Source organism: Harpia harpyja, chromosome 4, assembly GCF_026419915.1.
Source record: "Harpia harpyja isolate bHarHar1 chromosome 4, bHarHar1 primary haplotype, whole genome shotgun sequence".
NCBI classification, from domain to species: domain Eukaryota; kingdom Metazoa; phylum Chordata; class Aves; order Accipitriformes; family Accipitridae; genus Harpia; species Harpia harpyja.
In genome coordinates this window covers 45,381,467-45,408,436 of record NC_068943.1, presented here as the reverse complement: position 1 = coordinate 45,408,436, position 26,970 = coordinate 45,381,467, and the positions used below count along the sequence as shown (strand labels likewise).

At 46.9% G+C, this 26,970-nt stretch overlaps 1 protein-coding gene across 1 annotated transcript; it reads right to left on the bottom strand.

The window, feature by feature from the left end:
• Window positions 1–19,912: 19,912 nt before the first annotated feature.
• On the bottom strand, window positions 19,913–25,013 carry PTS (6-pyruvoyltetrahydropterin synthase). The gene is made up of 6 exons (XM_052786590.1): window positions 24,844–25,013; window positions 23,868–23,947; window positions 22,420–22,442; window positions 21,352–21,408; window positions 20,961–21,031; window positions 19,913–20,435 (listed from the first exon to the last, which is right to left on the bottom strand). The coding sequence occupies exons 1-6, from the start codon at window positions 24,915–24,917 to the stop codon at window positions 20,294–20,296; spliced, it is 447 nt and encodes a 148-aa protein (XP_052642550.1). The 5' UTR covers window positions 24,918–25,013; the 3' UTR covers window positions 19,913–20,293.
• Window positions 25,014–26,970: the final 1,957 nt, after the last annotated feature.

Here is a 26,970-nt window from a genome sequence, read left to right as displayed (position 1 = left end):
CACTGTGCGTCACTTGTTTTGTACATTCCAATTCTTTTATTATTATTGTTACTATTTTCTTCCTTTCTGTCCTATTAAACTGTCTTTATCTCAACCCACGAGTTTTACTTTTTTTCCTGATTCTCTTCCCCATCCCACTGGGTAGGGGGGAAGTGAGTGAGCAGCTGCATCGCTGGCTGGGGTTAAACCATAACAGGGGGTTTGTAGGTGACAACAGAGACCTCATCTCCATTTTGGGGAGAGAGAGGAGGTAAAGGAAGCAAGTAAACTCAGTCACTGTTCTGTAGACCTTCAAGTCACAGAGAGAGCAAGCTCCTAGCTGCTCTTTCCCTATCTCTTGTAATCAAGGATCGTTTGGAGACCAAACTTCTTGGGCTGTCCACAGTGCAAAATAAGAGATTTCCAGTGATCTCCGTGTACCTGCCAGGAGAGCTCCTGCACCAGGGCTGTCCCACCTTTCTGCCTTAGGCAGGTTTGCATGAGCAAACAGTGTCCATTTGCATAAGGATGTGACAAGCCTATTGCTCCAGAATGACGAGGCTCCATTTACCCAAGTGCTACACATACCCTTCAGCAACAGGCCCTGCCTTCCAGCACCACATGATGTAACTTCATGCACATTTTGTCTCATAGGTCGAGTTGTACTAAGGTCTGCCTACCTCTCCCTGCCTCCCCAGGCAATCCCATCCTTTATTGCCTCCCGAAGGAAGCACCTTGTGGGTTTAGGGCAAGAGCAAGGGGAGCTGGCTGAGGAGGTGGCGTGACGGGAAGCTGTACCTGTAAAACCCACTGCAGGAGGGGACAAATGGCTAGAAGTTTACATGAGAAAGTACAAAGAAGCAATGGAGGCAAAGCAGGAAAATTCCCTTGTTAAACCGCTCACTTTAGGGAAGTAACCTTTTGCAAAATGTTTGTCCTTCAAACCAGATTCCTCCCTTCCCAACTGCCAGTGCAAACGTGCCCTCCCTCTCCCTGCAGCCGACAGCCCTTCTGATGTAGATAACAAGGAGGCTTTTAGGACCTTATCCCTCAGAGGCAAATGCAGAAAACAATGCACCTTTTCTTATTCAAGACTGGATAAGGCCCCTTCAGGGCTCACAGACTAGGATAAAGCACCTTAAAGCCGAAGGTTCCTTCTGCTGTTTTTCTGTGGGAAATCCCAAGTCAGGAACACCCTGAGAGCCTAGCTGGCAGAGGACCAGGACTGAGGCATTTCCCTGCAGCAAACCTGGGACATGTGGGGGGACTGGAAGCCTCTCAGCTCCCTCCTGATGCAAAATGCATTCCTCATCTAATCTGCAACTCCAGCGAGCCACGAGGCGATGCCTGCCCTACTCCCTCCCCTCTCTGTTTTTCTCTCCTCTCCTGTATGGAGGCAGAGATGGTGTGTGGCAGGGTCCTCCATCTGCTTTCTAGAAGCTGCAGAGAACTGCTGTGACACTGGTAGCTCCAAAGCCCCTGTACAGATCAGAAGTACAGAGTCCATCCTGGCAGTGGTAACTCAACCCACACCATGAGCAGGACAAGGAGTCTTTTAAAGCCAGCTGAGCAGTCCAAGTAGTAAAAAACATGCTACATTTACAAAACAGAGTTTGCAGAACAGGCCAGTAAATCTCATTTGCCCGGAGTTCTTCACCCAGACCAAATAGTCCAATAAACCCTTTAGAGGAGGAGCTCAGAGCAAACATACCTCTCCTTGCCCTGAGCTAGGCATAGTCCCCTTCTGCCATGCAGGGCCAGCAGCCAGGTGGAGAGGATGTCTGAGCTGCACGACGGATTGTTGTCCTGGGGACAAGGCTGTGCTGCCCTGTTGTACAGGGTAATTGCAGCACAGACCAGACTGTTCCATCCAGCACTAGGACAGGGAATATAGAGGACTCTCCTGTGTTTGCTGTCTCTGTTCCTTTCCTCAGCACACTGCCCCGGCTGTAGCTTAGCCTCTGCTTGACCCAAAAGGTTTTGCTTGCTGCAACCACAGTGCCAGAAAGACAGCCTGATCCAGTTTAGCTGTGACTCACGTTTCCGTGCTCTGAAGCAGGTGGTTGCATCCAATTGTTTATTCTCTGCAAGACTGCTGCAGTTTTGCCAAAAAGACCCCCCCTCACTTGTCATCTCCCTGCCGGGTTGCATGTGGGAGGAGGTTTCGCTTTCCCGGCTTCTGATCTTCCCCAGACTATTAACTCTCAGCCAGTACACCGAAGGGTTTCACCTCCATTCACGAAGCAGAGCCCTGAATTCAAAGCGCTGCTGTTTGCCTGGGGGGCCCAGCCCTCCACCCACAAAAAGGAAGGTTCATTTAACTCTGGGGAAGACAAAAACGAGTGGATTTCCTGCAGGGAAAGGGAGCAGGGATCAGACACCCTCTGTGCCAGTCAGTACAGAAGGCTCTGAGCTGAGCCAAGTTGCAGTGCCTCCATCCCCATGCCCAGTGATGCTCAGCACCATGAAGCCCCACTGTTTGAATGAGATAGCATCAGGCTTCCAGCAGCTCCTGGTCTGCAGAGATGGAGCCATTTGCGAATCTCAAAGATTCTCTGTGTGGACATTCCCCAGGGACCAGCAGACCCAGCAGTCTGGTTGTACATGGCAAGGGAGCTGCTGAGACACCTCCCTTCCAACTCCTAGGAGCCAGATCGTCATCTCAGGCCTTCAGGAAGCCCCTGGAAGACATGAGCCATGGGGGCTGCCACCTCTGAGTTACTCCCTGGGTCACTCCCCTGGGGAATACAGAGAAATGCAATGCAGAGTCTGAGTCATCTGTGCTCATACTTGCTCCCTCAGCACGAGTGGTGCTGGGGAGTACTGTAGCCCAAGGTCTCCCTGCTGCTCCTGTCCACCTCCACCTCGCCCTGTGTGGCATCGACAGGAACATGTCTGTCGACAGGAAAATGGCTGTCCCTGCCGGTTCTGGGAGGCAGAAATCACCTGTTGCAAGGAAGCAGAGAATGGTGCAAGTTTTCTCAGAAATGGCCATGACTTGACCTTGAAAGAAGCTTGTGGAAATTGTAACTCTAGCTTAAGTTTTGCCCACAAATACACAAAAAGACAGGATAGGGAACCACACCACTTGTGCTAGCAAGGATAAAGACAGACAAGAGGATAATTTCTGTCTGCTTGCCAAGAGGGAATAAAACCCAAGTCATTCCATATGGCGTAATGCCTGTAGTGTGGGTGGGAGACAGGGAAACACCCCTAAATCATTTCCAAACCATCCTTGAGTTTACTGAGGAACCATGGATTAGAACTGTGGCTGGAGAGCCCAGTGGTTGCTTGTTACCCAGAGGCTGTATTTATTTTGGCATCTGAAAACCAGACTTTTGAGCTGCCAGCCCGGAAGGGGCCAGCTCCTGCTCTCCCCACCCTGTGTCTGTTTCTGTTACAGCCAGAGGAGCCACGAGGTGCGCTAGGCTCCAGCTGGCCCCAGTTGGGGTCCTGCAGCTCCTTGGGGGTGTTCTTCAATGCTACTCTGAGCACAGCTGAGCAGTCTAGGCCCTACCAGCTTCTGCTCGATCCGTCCTACTGCTCTGTCCAAATATTTTAGGCACTTTGGAAGCTCAGACTCCTTATGAGTCATGTGATTCAAACGCCTCTTTGTAACACGCATGAGAGTCTCCCATAGTAATTTCTACCCCCTGCCCTTCCTCCACTGGACTTCACACCCATTTGATTTGCTTCATTACATGGGCTTATCCCTGGCTAAATTAATGACTATGAAGTCACCTTTTGGGCTACAAATACTAGTTTTATTGCTTCCCAGAGCCCTCCTCTTCACAGAGCTTTCTGGCTATACCCCCTTCCAAAGGCAGCCTTAGCTCCCACTTTCCCACAGCAAGTTCAACCTCTTCAAGAACCAATGAAGAACAAAACTGAAAAGCCCCATTGAGTGTACATCATGTAATAAACATTGTCACTTCCATCATCACTTACAAAGATCTCTTTTGCCCTGGATAAGTTTTTGTAGCAGAGTCTTCCTTGCTATATGTGACACGATCCCATCTTACCTTTTCTTTTCCAAAATTAATTATCTCCGAGAGGCAAACATACCTGTTTTCAACTCTGTCTGTTCCAGTGACATGATATTGAGTCATCCTCACCGCCTGAAAGATGGCACAAAGCTTTTGCAAGGATACTTCAGATGAAACTGCCAAGAGCAAATAGCATCACAAGTGAAGTTATGCTTGCACAATCCTCTGCTTCCATTTTTATTTGCTTTTTCCCCATTCCTTTTGCTCTCGTTTTGCTAACTTACTTTCCATGTTCCTTAAGGTGTTTGCAGAAGAGGTTGTGAAACAAGTGGGGGAGAACAGTTCCTATTTCCAGGGGATTTGCAGCCCTGTGGTCCCTTTGGAGCACTCTCTCCTGCTTCTTTGCATTGGGGGGAACACGCAGAGCATTTCTGAACTTAGCACTGTGCTGCCCACTGACACCGGGCATCAATGCAGCCGCAGACACTGCGCAGAGAAGCTCCCAGTAGGGCAGCAGGCAAGGAAGAAAACCACAAGTAAATGAGGCCATGCAGAAGTATTTGATTCTGTGAACTTAACAAGCCCGAAAAGCTCAGTTTCTCATCTTCTCCACACTCTCTGCATTAGGGTCAAGTTTACCTCCGACCAATGTTAGCATCACTGAACATGTATCAGCTCTTCCAACACATCCTCTCTTTCTCTGGCCTCTTGCCTGCTGCTCTCCTTTTACTCTGCTTGTCCGGAGTTCATCTATTCATTGTCTTGCACTTGCCCTTTTTCTCCCACTTCTGTTCAACTTTTATTTGAAACATTTAACACAACAGCTTCTTTCTAAACCTGGAGGCCACTGGCAGGGTGGTGAGGCCTGCCTGGGCAAGGTGCTTTCGGGCTGGAAAACAGGCAGATGAGCACAGGGAGGGAAATCCAGACGTCCCGCTCACTCAGCCACACAGGTGACTCAGCAGAGCCTGGGATGAAGCGGAGGAGGTGGGCTTGGGTGGGCGTGACAGAACTACAGCACAAGGGCATCAAAAATGCCTCCAGGAGCTTCCTGTGGGCTGCCAATGATATGTCTGCAAGTGTAAGGGAGATGGGGGGAAAGAAAGGGAATACCCTTCTCTTTTTGAGGATCCAGCTCATCTGGAGTACCTATGCATTCAGTGTATTGCTCATTTTGACCACTGGAAATAACTGCCCTCAGTGGAATTAGCACTGGGAACAGGTTCTGGAGTGATCTCCATTTCAGGGGAACTGATTCAGGGTCATCACCGTCTCTAATTACTGGGTGTCACACACTCTGGGTTTCACTCTGGACTGTACCCGCTGCACCTTTCCCAACAAGGCAGAAGGCATGCAGGAAGAACCCTTGCGGCTCACAGAAATGGGGTGGTGCTCCCTTTCTCACCGATGCTGATATAACCCATCACACATCCGCACTGCCCCAATGGCTCAAAGAGCGCTTGCAAAATCAGCTTCTAAAAACCCCAGCCAATGGTCTGCAGGGCAGAATGGGGAAATCCAGGCAAGAGGAAGGAGGGAAAAGAGAAACTCGATCTTTTTTTCCATATAATATTATTTGAGGGGTACAGCCAAAATGACTCTTCATGGTACCGCTCAAGAAAAATCACATAAATGATCTGCCCCCCTAACAAGATCATGCTGTGTTCATCAGTGAAGTGCTATGAAAGGGGGTTATGGTCCACGGTTAGAGAGATCATCCTTTCACAGGCTCTTGGCCCTTCACTACCCAGCTTTCTCCAAGCAGGATTAGAGGCTATATTTGAACATCTCTACAAGGATGTACCCCTGCTGGGTTTTCCACACTTTCTGGAATTGTTTGGCCTTTAAGAAAAGCCTGGACCAAGGCTGGAAAAAGGACTGCAGGTGCTCTTCCACATTTCCAGAATGTGGGCTTCTGCAAGAGGTTACAGGGACTATGAGCATGCAAGCACAAAACAGTGTGTTCACAATGCAAAGGCAGCTCAAGGAATACAGGCATGCAGAGACGTGATTTCCAGCCCCTCGGTTCCTCAGTGACATGCACACTGTCCATTTTAATCCCTCTCAGCTGGTCACCCCTTTATTTTAATCAGTTCACTCAGAGGCTAAGCAGGTAGAAGTAATCTCTAAAAGCATGAGTGAAACCTCCCATCGGGGGTGTGTACATGTGAGCTGGATGGGGAGGAGGAAATATTTGCATTTACTTCACCAAAAATGGAGTATAAATAGGCTGGAAACTGTGAGGCTTTCTCAGTTCCCAGGTGCAGGTGTGTGGAGCAGAGACATCCAAGTGGATCATGGCAACTTTCCTCTTCGTGGTGCAACTCCTCTTCATTGGGACACTAATCGTCCCAGCATACACTGAGACAGAAAGATGTAATTTGCTCCTGAATGCAACTGCAAGCAATTTCACTATAACCGTGACACCTGAGGCATACCAGGCAAACACAACCTACGTAGGTAAGCCATCTCTGTCTAGATATCAGTTTTCGCACTGCACAGAAACGCGTCTCCTCTGCCTCTAACTCAGCTGGTTTCTTGAGCCTTGTGGTGTTCTTAGATTTGTTTAAAATGTGTGAGGTCTAACACTCTTTTTAAAAAAAAAAAAATTCAGGCAGGAGATAGGTAAATGGCACTAGTTGTTACCTCTTTGCTCCTATTTCATGTTCATGTCTACAGGATCATTCCCAAATTCTCTTTCCTTCCTTACAGTGCTTTTCTCTCCCTTAATCTTTTCGCCTAAACTTGCGTAGAAGGACTTGAATGCTCTTGAAAACACAGAATTTGGGGGAAGTTGTTTTGTGGTTTTGTTCCCTTTCCTTCTTCCTGAGAATTTGCCCTTCCCAGTGGCAATGGCTGTACAGACAAAGGTGAAGAGGTTACTTTGATGCTGACAGATATTCAGCGTCAATCATAGAAAATGGTTTTCAAGACTAAAAAGAATGTAGCCACAGAGTAAATGGCAGCCTGACCCTGTTTCCCAGACCTGAAAACAAATCTCCCTTTGCCTTGAGATTCAGCAAAACCTAAATGCTGAGAAAATAGTGGAGGAGAGACATCCTGATCCCTTCCTGCAAGGGGGGAGATAGTCTGCTGGTGTAAATTGGCACAGACTCCTTCAGATCTCAGCCAAGGAGCATCTACTGCAGTTGGTTGTTTTTTTAAGAGAGGTGTTTTGTTCACTGCTGTTATTTCATTTTTTGAGCACAGAATTCAAGTTTGGTGCCAGCTACTCTCACATCAGCTCCTGTAGCTTCTGATAGTCTTGGCAGCCTCCATGTGAAACAGTCCGGACCTGAAGGGTGCCAAGGGCCAAGAGGACAACAGCAGTACAGCAGGCACAGTGACCTGGGCTGGGAGGCACAGCTAGGGAGTTGCTTGTTCCTGGCAAGCAGATCCTCTTGCTTCATTTCCTTATTGTTCAACTTCTGCTTCCAACAAAAACATCATATACAGCAGCACTGTGCAGACTAGTCACAGCTGTGAAACAGCAACCCAGAGCAGAGACCTGGCGAAGAAAGGGTGGGGTCTGGCACACTCAGCTATGGGCTGTGACTGCACAAAAGCTTGTCCCCTTTAGCTTTTCCACCCCTGCCATTTGCATGGGATCCAGAAGAGATTTACTTACAAGGAGCTCTGGTTTTTCTTACAGATATGGCACCCACAATAGCAGGGGCTGAATCTGGTGACTGAGGAGTTTCTCCTAGTCTGTTCCCTAACTGAGAGGGGGCAGATAAGGGAGTTCTTCTTCCTGTGGTTGGGGGAGGACTGGAGTGTATCACCTTCTCTTTGCAGGCTTCTGGTGCACTTGTGTCACACAGAGCGCACTGTGCAAGCAAATACTTCCTTGGCTGAAAACCCTGAAGCCATGGAGTCTGGAGACAGCTGTCTTACAGAACAGACAACTTACTTTGCCTAACCTGCTCTGTTTCCAGTTACAATAAGGGACAACAGCAATCTCACTGACAGCAAGAATGAGAGCGAGTATTTACTGCAAGCCTTATCCCCACAAAATGTCTCCGTGGGAGAATGGATGGTGGTAAACAGGGACAACTGCAGTTCTATTGACACAGCAATATTAAATGCCACTCAGAAAGCAGCAAACTGGACATCTCCAAACAGTAAAATAGCTTCCGTGGAAATAAGGTAAGACCATACTCCACCTTTAAGTATTCAGTTGGGACAGTACCTGTCTGTGTAAGCTCTTGGCAATGCCCAGAATCAAGAGCCCACCTCTAGAGCAGGGGCTGAAACAAACCTCTTGAGCCTTCTCTAGATTTTCTCTTGAAAATATCAAGGAAACATTTTCTGCAAAGCCCTATCTAGAAGTCACCCCATGGACAGGACAGTCTCATAGTTTAAAGACTTGCTCACATTTAGTAGGGGTGTAGATTAGTTCTATGGAAATGAAAGGATTGAACACCCCTCTTGTTTCCATTAACACTAATGGAGTTGCATCAGTGGGAAATATTTATCAAAGGAAACCATAGCCATTAGCCAATTGGCCTTATCTGCGGGAAGGAAGAATGCAATAGTTCATGACAATAGTGATTTTAATTACAAGGAGCAGAAGGTCACAGTAAATTGCCACCCAGTTACAAGGCATTCCTGTCCTGCTCAGAGAAGGTCAGTAAAGCAGCCAAAGCATAATGAAGAAACAGTGTTTCAGCTGTTAAAGAAAAAAAAAAAAAAAAAGTGCAACATGGCCAGAGGGCAATCTAAGTGAGCTCAGGATGACTTCATAGTTTCTGTCTCCTGATCTGCTTTTAATGTCCCCTTTATATTCCTACATGGGTCTACATGAGAGACACTCAGCTTCTCTGAATTTGTTTTCCTCTCTCTTCCCTCCTTCCACAGGGCATATATCATCTACAGTGATAAATCTGCCAAGTTCAAGACTGTGACTCTGAACAAAGGTAAATAAGCTTCAGTTGGGCAGTTCAAGCAGCAGGGTGAATGACACACCAAGCAAGGGCTTCATTTGTGCTCTGGTGTTTTGGGAGAGGGGAAAGCTGGACTCGGTGTACCTCCAGCTGAAGAATATCTCATCTCTCCAATAGTCAGGAGACAAGGCAAAGACACTGGAGTGCTAGAGCTAGCTAGAGGTTTTTCAGGTTATAATGTTGAACTTAAACCTTTTCAAGCTTCCTTTTTGTTTTAAGGGACATTGAACAGCTACAAACAAGAGGACAGGCTTATTTATTTCTGCAGGTATTGGCACAGGCTTCATCCCCCTATTAACTCTCTCATGCAGATTCGAAGTGGAAATTGTGGCTTTGCCATCACAGATAATGTTTCTGGTACTCCAGAGAATTCCGTACCACCCAGGAGCCTTGAGCCTATACTGATGATGCTGCATTGTTGTCAGTGGATATATTCAGACCTCCCGCTCCCCTACCATGGGTTTGACCCCTCATTTCTGAGAAATCAGAGTTAAATGCAGCCTCTTGGAGTAGGTCTGTGGCTCAGCTGGTCCTCTGGACTTCTAATCACCCCTGGGGGTTTCCTTCCATTTCAGGATCAGGATCAACCACAGCACCACTAACCACCACACCCAACTCCGTCTCCATGGTTCAGAGCAGCTCCTTCTTCATAGCTGTCATTCAATTGCTGCTGCTCCTTGTCACAAGCAAACTGCTCTCCTAGAAGTCAGGAAGAGAAGATGACCCAGCTGTGCTGCACCTTTCCTCCTTGCTTGTGGTATGTGTGGGAGGGCAGGCAGCTGATTTACTCAGGAAAACTATTCACTTTTTCTGTGTATTAGCATGGTAACTACACTTCTACATTAAATTACAAAGGTCTGTTTGACCACAGAGCTGATCCTCCCCTTACTCCCCTCACCCAGGGCCAGCAGTCTCAGCAAGATGAAATGTTTTGTAGCAAGTCAGAGATCACTCTGTTCTAGCTTTTCAGCTAGAAAAGCCTAACATGGTCAAGAACAGACCCCACCTAATAAAGGAACGCTGCATGAATTAATTCCTTCCTCATCACCTGGGGTTCTGTGAAGCACAAAAAAGCATGAAAATGCTTGGGAAGGAAAAGGCCGCCTTCTCATCAGGCTACCAGGATCTGCTGAGAAGCTCAAGGAGAGGTCTGCTTTTGGCTGTGCAGCCTGGGACCTGTCCTCACAGCATGCATGTGTGTCTGTGCATGTGTGCATACGTGCCTCAGTGACAGTCTGGCACAGTCCTCCACAGTATATTCACCAAAACTGTTGGGAGCAGAATTGAGACTGGGAGAGGAAACTATGGGTTTAGGATTCACATGCCTCAGCCAGTTTAAAACCTCCCGTGGAAGCACAGAGAAAATAAGTGTGCCCACCAACCCTCCACCTGGGGAGGAGACCCCCCTCGCCAGGACAAGCTGGAGATCCTGCTGGCAGGGTATCCTCCATAAAGGCCCAGGCCTTGGGAATTTATGCTCCATATTGTTATTTGGACCAGCATCCCCTAAATTTTGTTATTTCAGTGGATGCCTTATAAAGTTCCTCTGGTTTTCTTCTGGCTTTCTGGAATGGCAGGGTGGGTATTTTTTATTCTCATTTTTTAATCAACAGCTGATTTTGCTGTAGGGCAAGATTGTATGGACCACTGAATGTCTTGATTTTATTATTATTGTTTGTATTTTTATATGGATAGTGTTTATTTAGGAATTTTAAAACTTCTGGAAAGTAATTTTTTCTTAAACTAATCTAAATAAATTAAGGAATGAAAGTTGGCTCTTGCACCTAACATTATTTCCTGGCTTCACTGTGATGTGGTGGGGGGGTTGAAATGATTCTGAATACTGTGAAATATTTGGCTTTGACCCCACAGACGAGCTCATAAAGACACAAATAAAGGTGAGGCCTGTACACTGCAATCCTGTAGAGGGTAGAGTTAGAAAGGCATCCCTGCCCAACTAATCCTCTTGCTGTTCCCTGTTCAGAAGACTGAGCCCCCAGATCATAACAGTATTTGCATGGTCATGGATCAGAGATCTGGCTTTAACCTGGCCTTACTAGCCCAGAGTTTGTGATGTCCCTAAAATTAGCCCTTATTTCTGTTGAATAAATTCTAACTACCAAGCGATGAAAGGTTTACTCCAGAGTACTGAGAGCCTGGCAGTAGAGGAGCCTTCATATTCCTGAGAACTTAACACAGGAGCTGGGCACAACAGGAACGAATTGTCCCTGACCATCTGTATTTCTCAGGCATTCAGATATCAGGTGTGGTTTAAGAGGGATTTTTTTTTTCTTCCTACAGAATTGTCTGAAATATTAATAGCTAAAACTGGACAGTTGTGATTAATACCTGACTCTTACTTGTTACAAACCACACCAACATGCCTGTCTTGCTTCACAGACCTGCTTTTGTTACCCAAATTTTTCAAGAGATGTTCCATTATCCTCCTCTACCAGCATCAGATGTCCCCAGGGCCACCAGCGCAAGGGCTGTTCCCCTGTGTCAATCCTTTGTCCTGTTCATTTCTCTGCTCTTTTGGCATCCCGTCCTCTCCAAATAGTGCTGGGGATGAGATAAAAGGACTCTCCTCTCACTCCTGCCTTTCTCTGATAATATTACAGGTTTAAGTGAAACCCTCTACTGTTTAAGTGGGCAAGCTAGCCATGCAGGATGGCTGCTGGCTTTGACCTCACCCTTGGTGCTCCAAGGCCACAGGGTGAGCAGGTGCTATGTGCCTGTATGCCCGGCTCTGGGCTGTGCTTTGGCTGGGCAGCCCTTGACCACAGCAGACAGCAATGAGGGCAAAGGAAGGCCAGTGGTGGTCCTGCCAGAGCCCTTCCGGGGTCTCAGCTCCAGGCCAAGGGATTATCTACCCTTTGGAGTTTATGGGAATGACAGGAAGCTTTAAAAGGAAAGCTCCTGCTTTATCACCATGTGCAGACTCTCTGGGCCCAGATTAAGCATATGTACCCAGCAGGGACGACAAGGACCAACCCAGCATATAAACAAGCCTGCAAGGTTTGCATTCAGAGTCCTCCTCCTCCAAAGACCATTTGCACATGCATTTCACCATACTGGGAAATGCATCCCCCTCCCACACACACAATTCAAAGGGAGGAAGGAGAAAGGACTCAAAGCTGTGTTATCTTTCATGCTTATCAGAAGAGTCATTAGGTTCTTCAGACACTGGAACGGGCTCTGGCCTTCCCATTAGGTATCGGTGTAAGGCCCAACTCAGAAGAACATCTGAGGTGCAGCTCCAGTGCTCAGGGTCAGAGTCAGGCTGCCCCTGCAGACTCTGGTCCCAGCAGCGGACACACATACAAATACACAGACTCTTGTGCTCTCTTCCTGATCCTCCGCACCCTCTCAGCCAGGAAGAAAAGTAGTAAACTGAGAGGTGCGGTTTATCTGGAAATACTAAATACAACCACTGCATGACCTAATTTCTCCACCTGGTTTGGGCATCCGATCCTTTCTTCAGCACTGCCCTATTTTCTCAGTGCTTTACAGATGCCAGGGCAGCTGCTGGGACAGGGACTGGCTGCCCAAACTCAGCCCTGCATGGAGGCAACGGGTGCCCTGGTCTGCCCCCTGGTCCTCTTCCCTTCAGAGGTCTGCTCTTCCAAAAGGCAGACATGACATCGGATAGCCTTGTCTTCACTCCAGTCATCTTCTCTAGGCTGTTTTGGTCTCTGCAGCTCTTCAGAGCTGATGCTACCGATTGGCCCGAGTCAGTTGGCACTCACCAGTGGGGCAACTCAGAGGCACAGGTGCAAACCAAGACAGGCGCAATCTGCAATAGCTGTGCTCAGCTCTGTTTCAAGGAGGGAGAAGTATGCAGTGACGAATTGGCCTACACCTATCCTTGGACCCAATGCAAGGTGACTTGACAGTGGTCTGTGACTGTTGACTCCAGAGATCAGTCCCCTTCTACCCCTGAGCCATGCCCTTCTCCCTGCTAAGGCTGGTTTTGCTTTAAAGTGGAAGCACCTTACTCAACTCTGTTGCTTGTTCAAATTTTATCTGTCTCAAAAAGCCATGGTTTGCATCAAAGAAAAGATATTCCTCCCTCTCATACCATTAGGCTTCTCAATGCCTAACAACTTACACTTGTTTCATAGTAATTTCCACTTATTTTCCTGTTTCCTGGTGGGTTGTAGAGTGATTGGTTTGTAAAGTCAGAAGTCCCAAGCACAATTTCACAGAAGAAATTCTAACTACCTAGTGCCTGGAGTGATGCACTAATGCAATGTTTCTGCAGAATTTAGTAGAAATAAATTTTTAGGGTCCAGCTATTAAAATTGGCATCTGTTTCACAGGCAGGGTAGTTAGCAGAGATCTGAATATGCTGTATGTTCTGCTACTGCAGTGCACAACACACAATAAAATTCTAATTAGTGCTGTAAACTACTGTTCAATTTTAATCTCACTGTTGATAAGTCTATCTCGTAAGATTACAGCTGTTTGCCTTGGATAACACTTATGAAATTCCTTTTAAATATCCCTGTGGCAACTCACGTTTACCATATTATCTGTGAGCACAGGACATCCAGAGCAATACAGTTTACCTCCATAGAGGTGAACTCCTGATGGCTCTGTCCCAATTACAAGCTTCATTAGTGGCATTCTCATTAACTTTTACACTATTCAGCAGCAAATACTAGCATTTCCTTTTACATCCCTGTCGCATTTCCCCGGTAAAAGTTATTTCACAAACATAACCAGGAAAAGGAGTGCATAGGGTACGGCATTGTAACTGGGAATTTGAACCCAACATATGGAAATTCTCTTGCTTCAGCAGGAAGGGAAAGAAAGGTGAGGCCTGCAACACCGAAGAAGCTCACATCAGTGGGTAAAAGACACTGCTGAGACTAAAACATGTAAAATTGCTGTAGATAATTATAAAAAGAAAAGCCAAACATAATAGCTGCAATAGCACTAAGCAAAGACCTAGCATCACCTCCATTTCCAACCCTGAAGTGCAAGCAAAGCAAGACCCTCCTTTGAGTCAGAGCTAAATGTCCAAAGAGACAAGAACATGCCACATTATCTGGCCCTGCCACCAGGACAGCTACCCATGTCCTCCTTTTTTGCCCCAAAGGCAATCATGGAGCCACTCCACCACAGACTCTGGATCAGGATGTCAAGTGTTTTGCTGAACTTGTGAGCTGTGCAGCAGAAACATATGGCAGAGACCAATGAGGTCCTACAGCTGTGTGGATGCATGTAGAGGACAAATGAGTCATCACATTTAAGACAACCCTTTCTCCTAGAATATGTCCCCTTGGCAGCTCTCTCTCTAGCCTGTCTTCACTTCTGAGAAAGCCACAATGCTTTCATGGATGGCCAGGTAGGCTGATATGAGGAAAGTCCATGGAAATGAGACAGTTTGTCTCCCTGGCCCATTTCCAACACTCACCAGAGAGCTGCCCATAAAGAGCAGCCAGTGTTAAAGTGCACTGTTGTGGTGCTGGGAGGTCAGGGATCACTGGTGCAGTCAGCCAGGTCTGCTGGATCTGGGGCTCTGTGATCTCTCAGTCCTGGGCTCCCTTCTGCTAGCTTAATTCACCCAGGACCCAAAATCTAGTGACTTAGTTCAACCTTTGTTCCTGTGACAATCTCTGGGTCTCACACTGGGGAAACTTTGGGTCATTGTTTGAAAGACTCCATAGCTGGCAGCAAATATGGACTGACAGTCTGATCCATGGCCTGAAACAAGCCTAGGACAAACACAATTCTTCTTTTCTTTTGTGTTGTAAATCACTCAGTTCTGTTCACAGCACGGCATAGAGCTTTTCTCTGCACATTTGGAACAACTTCTGGGAGCACCTGACAGCTGGAGGGTGGTACCAAGTCAACGACATGGCATCTGACAGGGACTTCACTGTCTACAGAGGCAGAGAAGTGGCTCTGAGGGTGTATCAGATGAGCCCTGAAGCCCAATTCTTCAGGACGTATCTATGAAATCTTGAGTTAACCATGAGTAGGAATCTGTTACTGGAAGTATTTAGCTTTAAAACATTGATTAATAATTAACAGAGTGATTACAGCAAACAGATGAAGTGCCATTAAAAATTTTCCCACCCTTCCACTGACTTCCTGTAGTTCCTGAACTTTTAATAGCCGTTGTGCTACGCCAGGTGATGCACACTGCCTCAAAAAAATCAGCAGAACCCCAACTTCCTGGACTACAGATTTCACTTCTCATTAATATATCTTACCCTAGATATAGCAGGAGGAAGTGCATCAGTCATTCTGGGAGTAACCCAACAATCAGGATTAAACATTATTTTCTTAATTTACATCACTCCAAAATCCCACTGCTGCAGAACAAGATGTAGTTTCAGCCCTGGGTCTCTTGCTGGCTGCATCCATTCCTTCCTGGTGGAAATATGGCAATGTTTGCTCTCTCAGCAGCCCACTGGGGAGGGATAGGGGTAATAGGAGAGTCAGGTGATATCTACAAATCTGAAACAGAAATATTTGCCTCAGAGGTGCCTTATCTTGGGACAGCATTGTTTAGTCCTTTGCCACATCCACAGACATTTCTATGTAACTTTAGAGCAGCCATTGAGTTTTCCAAACCAGCGCTTCAGCGGTGTCTGAATAAACAAATCCTACCTCTGGTACAGTAAAAGCCTGCTATCCCTCCCATCCTAATGACTGTTGTACTTACAGACACCCACACCCACACCAATAAAAAGAACATTGGAGTGGGCAAAGCACGCAAACATCTGAGAATGCCCAAACTATGCTTTGCAATAAAACAGCTCCCCTTTTACATATGTGGTATGACACACCCTCTTTCCGCCAGGCCCTGGCCTCACTGGGTACACAGGACAAATAATGCTCATTGCAGGGGGAAAGCCACAAAATGCCCCTTAACCCCCTCACTTGTTCTTTTCACTAGCACCACTTCCCCTGTGGCCTTATGCTCTACTTCCAATCGGCCTCCCCACTGCATGCACGGAGACTACTGGTAATTAGAGCCAGGGATGGAGCAAATATCCTAATGAGCTTTGAAGTACAGTTTGATACATTACTGGGTAGCCTAAATGATGACTGCCTGCAGGAGGAAGGAACTGTGTTTGAGGGCCCCTAGGCTTCCTCCCATCTCTGGCTTGGGTCTCTGCAGACACCCACCCCAAGCAAGGCCTCTGGAAAATAAGGAACATGCAGTGAGCAGCTAGGAAAATGTTAGCCAGCAAGTCAGCCCTGCGGCTCTCAGCTGGGAATGCTGGGGCAGAGGCAGTGATGGGCCCTCTCTCTCGGCAGCTCAGCAGCTCTTACTGACAGCAGCTCCTTCTCTCCCGACAGCCCGCAGCTCTGTCCACAGTGACCTTCCCAACCTTTTTGCAGAACAAAGCTGGGAGCACTCTGCTGCTTCATTCAACCGTCTCATTCCCTCCCAAGGCACTGCCAGTCTTGGGCACCGATGCAGGCAGAGGTCCTGTGAACACCCCCCCAGTCTTCACTGCCTTCCAGGCACTGGGCACGTATACAAAGAAGCCATGTTACAGGGGCAAACTTCAATTCAGGAATTGTAAGATATTGCCGGTTGTCTGAACTTGGAGGAACAGCTCCTGGTCGGGGCTCCATGTCCCACACATAGTTCCTCATCAGAAGCAATGCCTAGATTATTTATTAACTCGGTCATTGTTGGGGCTACAATGAACTATAAATAACAGCCTAGGGAGTGGCACGGAAGACTGAGCAGCAGAACTTGGCTCAGTCCCAGCTGCTGTTTTTCTATTTGCTGATCCTTTTGTAATGGTGTCCCTTTTGCTCTGCACTGTTTCATAACTTCAGACGTCATGCGAAAACGGTCAATTCCCACTCCCCACACTGCAAAAGCTGGGGCTGAACCCAGAGTCCTCTTGGGGTCACTGTGTTTCAAGCACAGAAAAGAGAAGACGACTTTTTCTCCTTGCAGTGAGGCAGAATGGGAAAATGTTCCCTAGAAACAATTAATAAAAAAGAAGAGCTGCTGCTAAACAGCTTTCCTTTGGAACTGGGCAGCCTCAAACTTTGCTTTGCTTCTACCTGGCAGAACCAAATCGTCACATTAGCTGAAGCACAACGTGAGCACAAGTGCAGCGCAAGCAATCAACATAGCCAGCTTCTTGCACAGGCTCCCCATTCACTCAGTCCCTGGCACTACTCCTCTTCTATATAACCTGATGAAGGTCTTCCAGGTTTTTCCAGGTGACAGGAAGGCAGAAATGGGTCTTCCCCCTCAGTCCCTACTAAACACAGAACACAGCATATATCTGGTCGTGCTGTCATTATACTGCTATTTACATTCGTGTGCACTGAAGCTGGAAGTCTTGCTCCTACAACAGCTCTCCTGGGATCAGCTTTGACCTTTTAATTGCTGTCTTGGACCCCACCATCACCTGAACAGTTCTCCTTCAAACAATTTCATCACTTGGTAACTAAGTTACAGCACAGAGATGCTTAATGTTTAATCATGTGAGTTAATTATCTCCTTATATAACCCTCCCTCCCTAACCTGTGAATTTGGAGGCTGATTCCTACAGAGACTTCCCTACATGGACCTCACACGCACCTGCAAAGATCAAGGCCCCTCTAAGCAGGATAAGGGACAGAATACACTGTAATTTCTTGGGACATAGGCAATTACAATTCCAGCTCTGATATTGCTGACCCCCTTCACCCAAGCCACTACCCAGTCAAGCAATTTATTTCCACCGCCCCAGATCTGCTGCCATTTAAACTGGAGAGATCAGAATAAAGGATATGAATACATGTCCAACAGGCAACCCAGCAATAAATATAAATGCCCAAGCTATTGTGGGACTTTGTCAGGGCTATGTTGCACTGCAGTAAAAGATCAGGAATCTGGGCTACTTTTTTCTGGCCTAGCATCTGACTTCATGCTAATAATAGCAATGGGCTGTGCTACATACATGTAACCATTTGTATGCTTGCTTTTTGTCAACATCAACAGCTAAATTACCCTTCTGATAAAGACACCACATGATATGTTTTAGTCTCCATGACTCACTGAAGACACCAAATGCTTTGTGAATCACCATCATCAGCTATCATCCAGTATGAGTTACATCACTTTAGCAAACCAGAAGGACATATCACACTAGGGAACTACAGACCAGCAGAAGCATTCAGATAAGCTGCAAAACCTCCCTGGCCACAGCCCACACTGAAAAAAGCCAACTGATTCCACATCTGGGGGGAAAAAAAGGGGGGAGAAGGGGCAACAGTGTGTCAACAGCATGTTCCCTTCACCTGATGCACTGAGCACTCTCTACTTGTGTGACACTGGAATGAGCCTTCAGCCAATTATTCACCAAAGCACTACCTTTAAGAAGGAAAAAAACCCCAGCACTGGAGCTCCCATGCCAGAGGTCTTGCTCTGCCAAAGAGGGAAGGTTGGAATATCCCTCATCTCCAGCCTTTTCTCACTACTCTCTTTTAGATGCTCATCCGGAAAGATTGAGCAAAGACGGATCAAGGCAGGAGACAGCACAGAATTGTCCTCATATAAAGCACTCACAGTTTAAAAGAAAGCAGTCAAAGTATTTTTTGGAACTGTAAAAACTACTTTCTAGCAGAACTGGTAGCTACAGAAGGATACTTTACCCTCAGCCTGTAGTAGAGTGTGGCCAAGGTTAACTATTAAGCAAGCTTCATTAAGCCTTTCTAAATGGTGCTTTTTGCTACCATTATTCAGATGCATAATTTCCTTGTAAAGCAAGGGAATTATTACACTGGATATCACTTTTTTAATTATATGCATTAAGTTATTCTTCATGGCCATACCTAATTACTCTTCAGAACGTCGCTTATGTGATAAAGAGAATTGTTCACAGTACTATCACTTCTGCCTCTGGACAGACAGGTTGATTTTATGGCTATTAACCACAGGAATTGTAAAATAACTGTTCCCTAACTGGTTTTACATGCATTCCTCTTCAGCACTTTCACAGAATGCCTACAATTTCACGAATCTTCAGAAGAATTTGGTTAGTGTTCATTTAAACTCATCTCACAGCCTCATCCTTTTGTAACAACCTATGCTGAACAGTGTTGCATCTCCTAATCTGCACATGACAGCAGGAAGCTGCAGCCCTGATGACTGATGCATAACAAGTGCTTCTTTTGTCTACAAGGCCTTCCCGACATGGGATTCTGATGATGAAAATACCAAGTAACTGTTGATCATCGCAGCAGGAACATGAGCTGACTGCTTTCCCCGGAAAGGCTAAAGAGAGACCTTGATCCTGTTCCTACAGAACTCATAAAAACCTCCCTAAGAAAAAAAAGCTTGATCTGGCTGCTTGTGCCAACGAGCTTTCAGGAGGCTTCAGTGGATAGGGACTCAAGGTATCACAGGTCTTCCCCTACTATTTTAGCTTTCCATGATCAGATGCAGAATGGAAAGTCTCCTGTAGCAGGGATGAGTCCTCAGCAAGATGAGGATCACATCTACATGTCTGTACTCACCCTGAGCTGACATACCACCAGAGGGTATCAAAGAAGTGAGTACTTGCACTACAATGAGACAAAGTCAGCCAGAATTTTCTAAGATGAAAAGCCTTCTCCCAGCAAAACTTCACAAGAGTGGTATCTTTGGGACACCAACTGGATAACCAGTATTTAAGGGTTTATTCTCGCCTACTTCCACTTTCACCCATGCATCAGGGCAGTCTGACACCACCGGGGCCTGCGGTGTTCCAAATTCGCAGTTTCCTCAGCTTCCCATGCTGATTCTCAACAACATACTGTTCTCTTTAGCTCTGCAGTTTGGATTAGGAATTGCTTTGTAAACAACTATATTGCTCACTATACCAGTTCCTTATACAGAGAAAGGCCTGCTAGCCACAGGAAGAAATGAGTCTGTAGCAACATAAAAAAAAAAAAAAAAAAAAAAAGGAAGAAAAAAGAGAATCATGTAGTTCTCATTCTCAAGAACGTTTCTCTATTTGTTCAAGAAGCAAAACAACACCAGAGCCCAGGTTATTAAAAATCATAAATTAATCCAATGTTTAATTAAAGAAAAATCAAAGCCTTTTGTGACTGGACAGGACATACACTTTGCCAGGCCATCTTCTCTCTAGAAGGCTGCTTTACTTATCACGGCACAATTGTAAATTTCACATCAGCTTGGTAGTTGGGGTTTGCAAAACAGGAATGTCTTGAGAAAAAGCAGACAAAATCAACAAATTCTGAGAACCCAAATTGCTAGATTGCTGCAAGAATTCTTGTGAAACATCTGTATTTACCCTTATGTAATACGTAACCAACGTCTAGGTGCAAGAAATACTGTGGGCAGGGTTGAAGCAATCCACTGATCTGATCATGCAGCAGAGTTTCTGACTAACTGAGCTTAAGCTCATTTCACTTCTCAGAGATTGTTTCTTCTCCTTTATAAACGACAATGTTCTGGTCCGTTTCATACACTTTGACTTTATAAAGAGTTCCCATGGGCAGGAGCTTCTTGAGGTTTTCCCAGATGAATACTGCAACGTTCTCTGTGGTGCTAAGAGTGAAACACGAGCAGATTCAGAACTGACAGCAATGATATTTGGGGAAGCTGTACCCAGAATGGGCCAGAGGGGATGCTAAAGGCCACAGGGAGCCATCCGGGTAGCTTTCACATGATGACACCCTTAACCCAAGTGGGGCTTGAACCATTGCCAGCAAACATGGATGAAGTGAGGTCTAATTAACAGGTCATATCTGTCTCCCCAAGCTGTCCACAGAGCAGGCTCATGTGAAAAGTCCAAGTCTGCAAAAGGCTTCTCAGGTGCGAGCAAGTGGCACCTTCCTTGGTATGTGGGATGGCAGCTGCCCCAGGAGGCCTGCACCCAGCCCAGCACAGTAAGGCAGCATGGCAGCTGGGCTAGAAGGCAAGCAGGGCACCCACCACCTGACATGCACAGGTGTGTGTCACAGGTGTGTTACACACACCGGTATCAAGGCTGCTCTTTCAGATGTAGGACTGAGCCTTGAAGACTGTTCCTTGATCCCACAACCAATGCCACGAGGAGTCCCCATCACTCACCTCACAACTTCAGCAAAGTACGGCACATCCTTATCCAGGTTTTTGTGGTCAAGCGGTTCCATGATCGCCTCCTGCAGAAAGAAAACAGTGACAAACTTATCCCAGTTGGTCAGTGGACTTGAGGTTCAAATTATCATGCACATGGGACTGGAGCAAGGCAACAGTATGTAAAAAAAGGGTTAGAGCCCTACATCCACCTGTTAACTTCCTAGCTGGAGACACGGTACTGCCTCACATCACAGTGCTAAAGCATTTTAGTCTTAAATCATTCCTTAATTTCTTCTTTATTTCCTACTATTATCAACTCACCATGTCTCCACCCTGGTACTAGACAAATTGCTAAGCTCTAACCAATTCTCCCAGGGGATGTGTAGGAAAATAGTGTTATTACCTGCATATATTGTTTCAGGTCTGTCAGGTTTATAACCATTCCTGAGACCGGGTCAATCTGCAGGGAAAACAAAAGGGAGATTAGTAGCCTAGCTACACATCCTTATTACCAAGGCTGCCGTGAGCCTGTACAAATCTGTGTGCTCAGGACATCTGAGCCACAAGAAAAATATCTTTCCACCTTCACACACTGAGTTCCAGATCTACTCCTGTGATGTTTCCCAAAGGCTAGATGCAGCATACAAACAACTCCAGTGGTTCCACTCTCTCATGAAAGCTGACACCAGGGAGGAAAAACTCGCTGAAACACTCACTCTTCAAGCAACAATCTAGCATGGTCATAAGCAAGAAAACAGGCATTAAACTGCTGGGTTGAACAACCAGGGACAAAACAGAGACCAGCCTGAGCTCAGGGCATCCTCCCATCCGGAGAAGGCACAGCTCCAGAACAAAATCAGGTTGTGTAGTTCACAGCGTATTTGGGGAATGTAGAAAGAAGAGGCTTTAAAATTTTAATTTCAGATCTGAATAGAAACCCCTTTCTATGAGCTGGAAATCCTCAAAAAGTTGCTTGGAAAATGTCAAAACCAAAGTGCTATCTAAACAACTCTGCAGAATACACAGAACAATGACACGATGAAGGGTGAAAAACAACTGCAAAAGCAGAATTTCCTTTTATATTTGCAGCAAAATACCTTGATAAAAGAGCAGACAGAATCAGTTACTGGAACTTCTAAGCCTCCCTGTGGCTCAGTAGTCATCCAAAGGTGCCCCACAGATCTGACCAGAACCTATACATTTTGCAGTGAGGCTCTGGCAGACTTAAGTTACATACCCAGAGGATGATTACAAACCTTGGACTTAAATATGGTCACCTGCAAATCCTTGTTAGAGGCAAGGTGAATAGGACAGTGATTATGAAAAACCTTCTTCTACAGTGATACGTACAGAGTTTCCACAAACACCCTGGGAAACCTAGCAATTGAGCTAGAACTTCAGTACTGTGGAAGACAGGGACTCATCTATCCTGCCACCCTAAGGAATGGAAAAAAATGTTGCTTGCACTTACCTCTCCACGTACAGTGACTATAACTGAAAAAAAGAAAATATCAGGTCACAATAACACCATGACACCATGAACCTAACAAAGTACACTACTGATTGGGATAGACAACCCATTCATCGCTAATCCACAAGGACTAGTGCAAGCTTCCCACCACTTAAAAGTGGCACTGTTTTTATAAAATGTGTATCCACTCCATAAAGAATAATGGCTCAGAGTCACCCAGCTCCTCGAAGAAGTCATTCTCCAAGGTCTGATGCCCAGAGGCACACCACTATCCTTGAAGTGCCCTTTGCAGGCCAAGATAAGACTAGATGAATTCTTAAGTACCTACTCCCTATGCCTACATGCCTGTGCGCTGCACACTCAAGGTCAGAGTCTCTCGATCAGCAAAGTCTTCTAGACAATGCAGACACCCTAGGTGCCCATACAATCACCAGACCACCGAGACCCTAAGATGTGGGGTCAGCTTATAAGTCTTCTGACATAACGGAATACCAGAGAAGGAAAGTAAGGGATGAAGTGGCCGCTAACTCTCTAAGTACTAGAATTACTGCAAGGTGTCATTTCAACCCAGAAGTCCTTTCAACAAAAGACATAAACACTTGGAAACATTATCCTAATAAGCTCAGCATTCCTTCCCACTAACTCCAGGAGCTGAGAACAAAATCACAGCTCACTGGGGAACTCACAAAAATAGAAAGACAGCGATTTGAGCCTGGTTGTGATTCTCCTCTGGAGTGGAAAAGCCCCTTCATGCTCTTTTTCTCACTCTCCGCCCCCCACTGGAACAGTTTGAGAGGCATCTCTCTAGCTTTCCAGCAATTTTTTTTACAGTGGGAACGTCCTTCTTATATGAGAAAGCAAGAACTGTTGTGCCTGTAAGTCAGCTTTAAAATGAGGGACAGATCTTCAGTCCAGCAATCTGTCAACCTGTCTTCCCTGGTAAAGCTAGTAGCTCTGTAGCCAAGGTTTCAGGGTACCTACAATACACAGTTCTAAACAGGGAGCCAGCCTAATAACTGGAGAGATCTGATTCTATGTGCACGGGGTATAGATGGTAGGAGAAGAACTTCTGAAAACAACATTCAAATAAAGTTTACAGGCTGTTTAAATTGCATGTCTTTTGCTTAGAAATATCTTCATTCAAAACACAATGATTTTGCAGATTATAAACAAGTAGATTTGATTCATGAAGTGACATTTTGAGATAAATATTTATTATGTATTTAACTTAATAGCGTGCAAACCCATGCCATGGTTCAATCCCCCTGCTGCTGAGGATTCCTTCTAATTCTAAAAAACCCCAAAACCAGCTGCTAAAAGCCATACCAGACTGCTGAGACACATGACTGGCCCAGGTCTCCCATGGGTTATTCCGCATTCAAACCAGCCTACCTGAGAGCAGCCTCCATCCATGACTACATGTGTAAGCATGGAAGTAAACTCCTTACCTTTATAGTTGTGCCCATGGCCATTTGGATTGTTGCATTTGCCAAACAGCTTCAGGTTTTCTTCATCACTCAGTGATTTACTGTGAGAAATACAGACATGGCATTTCAGGATCCATTACAGATGTTCTAGGCTTTGCTTCAACCGTGATTGCTTTCTAGCTCTTCCATCTGTTCACACTCCCAAATTTAACCCACTAGCTTCTCCTACTCAGGAGGTACAAACAGAACCAGAGTATTTGGCCCGTGAAAAGATGTTGTCGACAACGGGGGTCTTTTTGCTGTGGTTTTGTAGGTATATATGCAGGTTTCATAACAGCTGCCTAATACCACTGCTGTGTAAACACTACCAGCTATTCACATATGAGTATGGCAAAATCACTTGGGCTCCTAGGAGGAAGCGCCTGGAGCAAACTATGCATATTATTATTTACCTAACAAAGCTTAGGAAGCTTCTCCAAGAAGTACAAAGGATGACTTCCCTCTCTGAATCTTTCCTTTTAAGAAATTCAACTGCTGACTCCAAGGAGTATTTCAGGTCAAAGCACTCTTTAGGAATATGTAAGTTTTGAGAAGGAGGCGACAGGTTAGAGGCACAGTGAGTTCCTTACGAACTGCAAGCATAATTCGCCCCATCGAAAAACAAAGCTTCAGTTCTCGTCAAACCTAGTTACGCACTGACGTCTAAAATCGGGTTTGGCTACTACGGGCTGCCGAAAACGGACTGCAACAAGGAGGACCGGGAAGCGCTCGACAGCAGGCGCGCATACCCGCACACCGGCGCTCGCCTCCGTACGGAGACGTCACTTGCAATGCGCTAGCGCAAACGCCCCGCAGCTCTGCGAGGCCTTTGTGCCCTTCCACCGAGGAGGACGGCTCCCCGGGCCGGGCGGCGGGAGGACAGCCGGGCTGCCGCGGCCGCCCCGCGGGCGTCCCCGCGTCCCGGGGCGGCGGGACCGGGCGCGCCGGGGCCGCTCACCTGTGCAGCCGGTGGCAGGCGCTGAAGGAGACGCTGCGGGAGAGCCGCGCCAGCCGGGCTGCGGGCGGCGCCATGGCAGGGCCGCCGCGGCGGCGGGGGCTGCTTGCGCGCCGGCGTGGCCGGCTCCATCCGGGCCCCGGGGCGGGGCGGAGCGGAACGGAACGGAGCGGCGGCTCGGCAGCGCCGCCCGCCTGCCGGGCCTGAGTCTCAGCGGGTGGCCGGTCCCCGCGGTGCCAGCCGGCGCGGGGCTCAGCTCCTCGGGCTGTTCCCCTCGGCCGCCACGGCGGCGTCTCCCTTCGGCCCGCCGCGGCCTGTGGGCGCAGGAGCCTGCCCCCGCCTCGCCTCGCCTCGCCTCGCCTCGCCTCGACGCGCAAGCGGGCGACGTGCCTGCTTTGTTCCTTATCCCTAGCTGGTGTCTCCCGCAAACATCCTGTGACCTTGTGTGAGCCAGTGGTACGGAGGGAAAATAAAACAGGCTGTTAAGAGCCGCGGTGTCAGCCCTACCAAATGCACAGGGTATTACAGCAGCTCCCATGGACAACTGGTGTGATACGCTGTGGCAAATGCTTTCCTACACCAGCTGTTTACCAGCGCACTTCTCACTAAATCACTGAGCGATACAGAAAACTGGAAGGTATCTGAGAACAGCAATCAAAATCATGGGAATCGCCATGAGGATGAGAAGCAGCTGTTAAAACGTTTCTACGTGGGCTTCCAGGGGAGGAGAGGATCAGCTCTGAAGGATGGAATGTGAAACTGAAAAACACAGATTGCATTTTCCGGTTTAAATCACTGTGTTCATCTCTGTCCAAGTGGGCTTGGTACAATGGTGCGGGTAGAAGTGACACTGCTGAGTACCAATGAGCTAACCTTTCAGCTTAGTTCAAATTCTGCTTTAGAGAACACACACAAAAACTATCTCGGACTACATCAAAGTTCCTCATTTGCATTATCTAGGCTGCTGGGCTGGTGGATGTGAGGCCCAGGAACAGAATGAGTTGAGCTGTGCACTGAAAAAAGTGCATCAGTGAAACAACACAAGCTCGAACAGCAGAGGAGCATTCTACAGAGCAGGACTGGGGTTTGTTGTAGAACCAGACTAGACACCTGAAATTTGTGCATTCTGCCTTTTGTCTTTTCATTAACGTTCCTCTTTCAAGGCATTTCATCCTCTCATTCATCCTGTAAAGCTAATGTCAGCAACTATTTGGCCTGCGGGCCAACAGTTTGACTTGCTTGTTTTTTCTTATATTATGACCAATTGCAAGAAGTGTGTTTATAAATGCATCAGTGTGCAGGGGGTTGGCCTGCCAAAGGAAAGCTGGCAGGCTGTGAACGCATGTGTAAGCTGTTTACACAGCAATCCAAAAAGAAGCAGTTTACAAAGCAATACTCACCCAAAGGAACTGAGAAAACTTCATGGATCTGATTCCTACCCACCTAAAATAACTGCGCTCTCTCCCTTCCACAGCACTGTGGTATCTGAGGAGCTATTGTTAAACCTTTCAGAATGCCCCACTCCCTGGTCATGTGCCTGATTTGAGATGGTTTAGGTAAAGTAAGTGTACACAGCAGTCCCTCCCTGCACCAGTCACAGGAAGGGGCTGCCAGGCCTGTTGTTTCTCTTTCTATCCTGGTGAACTAATTTGACCTCTGGGATGGTTATGACCCTGACAGACTTGAAGGAATGCACTCTGGTAATAACATTCATGGAGTTCAAGCGGAGGAATCCCTAAAGTGTGGTGATTTCCTGAAAGCTTTGGGAGAGAGGGTAGAACCTGGATTTCTCAGTGCTGCAGGGATTTCAATGGAGGTAACTGCATCAGCATATTCCCTTAATTCATGGAAATTCTTGGTGCCTCAGGGATACCAGAGTGTATCTGCCAGTTTGTCAGAGTGGGAAAACGCCAAGCCTCAGGGCAGGATCTCTGTATAACAGGAACAGGAGAAAGAACAACTCTTAAGGTAGTGGAGTACAGCCTGTGTGCACGCAACACAGGCAGGGGCTAGGATTGCATGATGTTCAAGTACAGCTTTATGAACACAGCACAGACTTTGCACTGCAGGGTATCTTTCTTCCCCTGCACTATTGATCTACAGCCCTGCCTTAGGTATTCTGGCTGGTTG